General features: G+C 41.0%; 1 protein-coding gene across 1 annotated transcript; it reads right to left on the reverse strand.

Annotated features, from left to right (window-relative positions):
- Positions 1–2,049: 2,049 nt before the first annotated feature.
- LOC135547830 (trace amine-associated receptor 13c-like) lies at positions 2,050–2,994 on the reverse strand. The gene has a single exon (XM_064977058.1). It carries the CDS (start codon positions 2,992–2,994, stop codon positions 2,050–2,052), a length of 945 nt encoding a protein of 314 aa, XP_064833130.1.
- Positions 2,995–7,137: the final 4,143 nt, after the last annotated feature.

A 7,137-nucleotide genomic window follows, 5' to 3' on the forward strand; every position in this document is an offset into this window, starting at 1 on the left:
CCTGAAATGTGGCAAAAGGTCGCAAAGTTCAAGGGGGCCGGATACTTTCGCAAGGCACTGTATGTTAGCACCTGGTGTAAACGAGGCTACTGACACTTCCCATGCAGAAATGGAGAAACACCATTAACCATAAATGACAGAAAGCACTTACTTTACAAGTTTCTCAACATGATCCTAAAATATAAAACGACTTTTAGTGATACTTTGAAACCACTGCCTTGACTCATGTGTTTCATCATTGGTACTCAACCACACTACAACATAGCACAGTACAGCATATCTGTGGATCCATTGAATCTGTCTGGGTGGACTGACAGGAGAGTCCCAGAGAGTATGTATCCCACAAGGCAGTGGGGCTCTTCGTGGTGCTGTGCAATTCTCCCTGACATTTCCCTCTCTGTTTGTTCTGTCATCACTCCTGGTGTGAGGGGTCCTCTCGCTGACCTGGGTGCCTGAGGCCCTCACTGAAATGTCACTCTCCCTGGGTTCCAACCAAGCGTGAGACAGAGTCAGGACATCAGCACAGGCCTGGAGAGAGGACCAGGTTTCAGGTCAGCGCCTAATAGAGTGCTGTACTGTCGATTATCTTACCCAGTCCTGCCTGGCAAACTGGCACAACTATCAGCTGGTCCTTGACAATGACTTTAATGAACATCAATATCCCACTCCTTTCACTCCTTAAGTGGCCAAGAAATATGATTCCTGTTCCGTGCTGTTTAACCAAATTTAGTTAGATCGAAAAAGCCCTTTAGGTGATTCCATTATAAAATAAAATGTAAATCAATTTAGCCCGCCTCAACAGCTTCAACTACAGCCTCCAAACCTCTTTAGGAAATAATTGGATGGCCTTTTTCATCATCTAGATATCAGCAAGATATTCTATCCAACTTTGGCAAAAGGAATATCTATAGTACAACTTTTGTGACGATAACCAGATCAATCCTCTCAGATCAATCCAATCTCTTTTGGGGCATGAATATTTCTGTCATTTCATACTCTACAGATAGCCATCAAATACTTACACATATAATTGAGTTAGATTCAACTTTGTCCTCAAAATGTACTATTTGAATACTGTTCATTACACAACAGAGTTATCAGAGGATTTGATAATTGAAAATAAAGTAGTCTGTGTGACTTAATTTGAATGTGTAATTTTGAAAATATCTTTGAACTTGCCTGCCAAATTGTTCTGAATCAACACAACATGTATCTACGATGACAACAGTTAACTGATGTAATGTCAGTTTATTGCTACATGAAAGAAACAATTACATCAACAATATACTGTAGTTGAACATAACAATGACAAACCCTTGTCAAATTTAGGAATACAAATGTAGGAACTGTGAATGCCTCAACTTCAGAGTTAAAATATGTTTAGCTGTCACTTTGAATCATAGTTAACAGAAAGCTGAAATAATTGTTTTTCTAAAGGAAATAACAACCGGCAGAAAGCTTAAGAAATATGATTAATCAAAATTTTGCTAAAGAAAAAAAAAATGGAATCTAACAATTTAGATAGGTGAAAAAAACAACAGCTGGAGTCGTTGCTTTTCTCTCAGTCTTATTTGCCTGTACAGTTTTAAAAATATTGGTGACAGTGTCTTTTGAAAATGATTTTCTGGCCTGTGATATGGCCATCACAAATATGTTCAAATAAAGTGTTATAATAATAGAGCACGGGAGAACCCGCGGCCTTTTACCATCATGGCCTTTCTCTTGCATTTCAAAGATCATGGTACTTTATTATCTTTTACCTGATCTATTGCCCTATATTCTACTACATTCCTTTCACATTTCCATAAACTTCAAAGTGTTTCCTTTCAAATGGTACCAATAATATACATATCCATGCTTCAGGGCCTGAGCTACAGGCAGTTAGATTTGTGTATGTCATTTTAGGCGAAAACCAAATCAACATCAAATTCTGAATCAATACCGACAGCTGTTAACTGAACCTATCTCAGAATGAAATTCTATGTCAGTGTATTGTTACATGAAATAAGTAATCTATATTTGTCAAACTTAGGAATAAAAATGCAGGAACTATGACCGCCTTAACTTCAGAGTTAAAATATGTTTAGCTGTCACTTTGTACCATGGATAAAAGAAAGCATAAATTATTGGATTAATTAAGGAATTAACACATGGCAGAAAGCTTAAGGAAAATGATGATTGGTGAGAAAAAAACTGGATAAAAAAAATTGGAATCCAACAAGTGAGATAGGTGAAAACTACAATAGCTAGAGTTTTTGCTGCTTTTCTCTCAGACCTATTTGACTGTACAGTTTTAACATCAGACTTGGTGGCAGGCTCTTTTTTTACCTTTCTGGCCTGTGATCTGGCGACAACAAATATTTTCAAATAAAGTGTTATAATAATTGAGCACGGGATAACACTTGAAAATAGAATGTCAATGATGCTCCTCCAGTTAAATCCTACAACAACAAAACATTCTTCCAAACACTGTCTGGGTACCTTCATATTAACATAGTTATGTAAAATAACAGCATTGTATATGATACAACAACACCAGGTAATTGATATACAACCAATTATTCTTGTTATAGTTATTTTTGAGTTGTACTTCAAGGGATCACACACAGCAACATAGCGGTCAATAGATATCAAGATCAAATTGCCCATAGATAAAGAGAGACATAAATAATTGATATATAGAGAAATCACACAGAAATATTTCCCATAGAACCAGCATGATTCCATTACTGTTACAGCCACTACTGGTATCACAATCAGTCCCACCAGGAGATCTGCCACCGCCAGAGAAAGGATGAGCAGGTTGGTTGGAGTGTGGAGCTTCTTGAAGTGAGAGACGGAGATGATCACCAGTATGTTCAAAAATACTGTAACCGCTGAAATCAATGAGATGAAGATGTACAGTGTTATGTAAATAGATGTCGATAGCAAAGCCTTTCTGCAAGAAGAGTTTTGGTCTGGAAAACAGTATTGGGCATCTTCGTGTTCCTCCATTTGTAATGGGTAAAAATGGGCGAGTTCCTGCTTGGTCCTGTGTGTGACACTGTCAGGTCAACTTTCTGACAAACTCTGAGCTCTGTCTCTCTATTTATCCCAGAGTAACTGACAGACACTCCCCTCCTCAGAGTCTCTCTGCACACACACTACGAAAACATAAACACGTGAGCACAGTAATGCTCGAATAGTCTGATTAGCAAATTTGTGAAACCGTGATGTGATGCATGACAGGAGTGGATGTTGCTGTGTACACACAGCCTGTCGTTCAGCCTTACTGATTAGTTTAGATTAAATAGTTTAATAGCCACATGTACAGTGTACAGTGAAATTATTGAGCTCCGAGCTCCAACAATGCAGGATAAAGTTAAGTAAAACAATGTAAATTATAAAAAAATAACATTTGATATGTTTTAATTGTACTTATTAACAACTGTAGCGATGATACATGTCCACTGGGATGGGGGCATGGTAAAATGTCTGATGGCGGGAGGAACAGCAGAGGGGGTGGAGGAAGACTGGGGTTGGGGGAATGGTAAATGTCCATGGAGAAGCAGCAGAGGGGGTGGGGGAGGAAGACTGGGGAGCAGAGGGGAGAGACAGAGGGCGAAGGTAGCTGACGAGTGACCTCTATTCAGCAGCCTGATGGTCTGTATTTAGAAGATGTTTGCCAGTCTTACAGTTTTTGCATGGTACTCCTATACTGCCAGTGTCTGATTGATGGAAACAGGGAGAACAGGCCATGGCTCGGGTGGCTGGAGTCCCTGGTGATCTTCTTGGGCTTCCTGCGACACCTGGTGTTGTAGGTGCCTTGGATGGAAGGCAGTGTGCACCCAATTGCGTATTTGGCTGAGCGTACCATTGTCTGTATCGCCTGCAGTGCACTTGCTGAAGAAGACACCACAGCAATTTGTCAACCTCAGGATTCTGAAGAAATTTGGCTTGTTCCCGAGGGCCCTCACAGTTTTCTACAGGAGCACCAACGACGGCATACTGCATCACAGCCTGGTACTGCTGTCTGTGGTTTGAATACTTTCAGAATATACTGTATGCACACATTAGGGGCAAGAACAGCTCAAATAAGCAAAGAGAAATGACAGTCCATCATTAATTTAAGACATGAAGGTCAAAAAAAATGTCAAGAACTTTTTAAGTTTCTTCAAGTGCAGTCACAAAAACCATCAAGTGCTATGATGGAACTGGCTCTCACGAGGCCACAGGAAAGGAAGACCCAGATTTACCTCTGCTGCAAAGAATAAGTTCATTAAAGTTACCAGCCTCAGAAATTGCAGCCCAAACAAATGCTTCACAGAGTTCAAGTAACAGACACATCTCAACATCAACTTTTCAGAAGAGACTCCATGAATCAAGCCTTCATGGTCGATTTTAAAATAAAATAAATATATCCCATTTAGCAGACGCTTTTGTCCAAAGCGACTTACAAGTCGGCTGGGGCCACTACTTTTACATATGGGTGGCCCCAGCGGGAATCGAACCCACGACGCTTGGCGTTGCAAGCGCCATGCTCTACCGACTGAGCCACACAGGACTTTCTGCAAAGAGAGTACTGCTAAAGGACAAACATAATAAGGAGAGACTTGCTTGGGCCAAGAAACACGAGCAATGGACATTAGACCAATGGAAATCTGTTCTATGGTCTGATGGGTCCAAATTTGAGATTTTTGGTTCCAACCACCATGTCTTTGTGAGACGCATAGTAGGAGAACGAATGATCCCCACATGTGTAGTTCCCACCGGGAAGCATGGAGGAGGAAGTGTGGTGGTGTTCAAGGCACAGCATTCTGCAGTAATACACCATCCCATCTGGTTTGCGCTTGGGACTATAATTTGCTCTTCAACAGGACAATGACCCAACACACCTCCAGGCTGTGTAAGGGCTATTTTACCAAGAAGGAGATTAATGGAGTGCTGCATCAGATTACCTTGCCACAATCACCCAACCTCAACCCAATTGAGATGGTTTAGGATAGGTTGGGCCGCAGAGTGAAGGAAAAGCAGCCACCAAGTGCTCAGCATATGTGGGAACTCCTTCAATACTGTTGGAAGAGCATTCCAGGTGAAGCTGGTTGAGAGAATGCCAAGAATGCGCAAAGATTTCACCAAGGCAAAGGGTGGCTACTTTGAAGAATCTCAAATGTTAAATATATTTTGATTTAACCCTTTTTTTGGTTACTACATGATTCCATATATGTTATTTCATAGTTGTGATGTTTTCACTATTATTCTACAATGTACAAAATAGTACAAATAAAGAAAAACCCTGGAATGAGTAGGTGTGTCCAAACTTTTGCCTGGTACTGTATATTGTCACGCCTTGGAGCTTGTGGTTACACCCACCGCTCGTCCCGTTGATGGAAATAGAGCGTGTCTATTTGCTTTGATGAAAGCGAGAGTATTGCGCTAGAGTGGAAACTAACTCTGTGTTTTTGGACACCTCCCTGCAAGTGGAGGCCCCGGCATCTGGGAAACTAAGTAAAACACCATCCTGTGTGGATAACCAATGTGACATATGAGAGGTTAGAAATGACCGACTAAGCAATCTTGGTATCAGCTATATAAAAATTGTGCATCGTCTGTAAAGGCTGCTCATCTCAACAGTCAAGATTGTTGGGCTGACTGGGTTCATTACTGCAATAATTAATCAAAATTAAAAAAGATGATTGTTTGAAGAAATGACCAAGTCTCTCTCAGTACTGAATTTCCACAACAGATGTGTCACCACTTTTCCCTGCTCACAAGAGTGCAAGGAAGAGAGGCATGCTCAAGAATGACCACTTGGCGGGTGAATGGATCCCTCGACCTGTTGGTCTCCAACTGACGCTATGTGATTGGATACTTAGAGCTTGTGATTCTCCGATAAAAGTAACATCTCACTCATATTCACATAGAACCGGGGCTGCGCAAGTAACCCAAAGTTTTGGGTCGACTTCTGAATGAAAGATACACTGAACAGTGTTACTTGAGATTTCGTGCATTATAGAGGCTTTCATCTCACCTTCCATCTCAGTCATCAATTATGCTTGTAGTTCCTTCTTCCATTGCTCCATGTCAGTGGGCATGGGGGTTGCCCCTCTCTGGGTTGAATGCAATACAGCCCCAGCACACTGGGCCTCCCCATGGATGTCCGACCACCTCCTTCCAAGGCTCTCCTTCGTTGCATCTGCAAATGACATGTTACGGTTATGACGAAGTTCTTGACTAACTGGCCTGCCACTAACCCATGTAACCAGGTTTCTAGTAGGACTACCTCTGAAGTCGATGTCCGCATCCGCCTGGAAACCCAATTAGGGTTATCTGTATAAGCTAGAGGTATCTGTAAAAATTGGAACGTTTACTTGGCTCATCGAGCTCTAGCGACTCCTTGTGTTGGGCTGGGCACCTGCAGGCTGAACTCGGTCGTCAGTTGGTGTTCCCTCCAACACATTGGTGTGGCTGGCTTCTAGGTTAAGCAGGCGGGTGTTAAGAAGCGCAGGTTAGAAGGATGCATGACTTGACATGCACCTCCCGAGCCTGTTGGGGAGTTACAGCGATGAGACAAGATTGAAATTGGGGAGAAAAGGGGGGTAAAAGAAATAAAATTAAAATAAGCACATTGTGTGAAAAATTATTCATCTGTGGCTACTTTGAAAAAAGAAAAAGAAAACCATTGAATGAGTATGTGTCTCCAAACTTTTGACTGGTACTGTATATGTATAGGAAGTAGAGGCAAGCTCGTCTTCGGAAAACCCTGGAATGAGTAGGTGTGTCCAAACTTTTGACTGGTACTGACTGCAAGATATGTCATCAAATTGAGAAGTGTGTTTTTCTTTATTTTCTCAGAATGGATGTTGTGGCAATGGATGCAAATGCAATGTTCCTCATTTCATGCCATTAAAGATGTTGAGTACATTATTGGTTTAAGCTATTACACCATTGATACTTTTTTATCCACTTTATAATGTAATAATCAAGGAATAATGTAATGGTTATTAATTAATTAATTAAAAACGTTATTTTGTTATGCATGAAGCATATTTTTAATCCTACAGATCTGTCCATGCCGTAAAGCCAAGGTAGGTGATTTAGTTCCACCTGCAGTTATGAAATGTTTGCTCAGGAGTATAATTCATTGGCTGACTCCTC

This window comes from Oncorhynchus masou, chromosome 11 (genome assembly GCF_036934945.1).
Source record: "Oncorhynchus masou masou isolate Uvic2021 chromosome 11, UVic_Omas_1.1, whole genome shotgun sequence".
NCBI classification, from domain to species: Eukaryota; Metazoa; Chordata; class Actinopteri; order Salmoniformes; family Salmonidae; genus Oncorhynchus; species Oncorhynchus masou.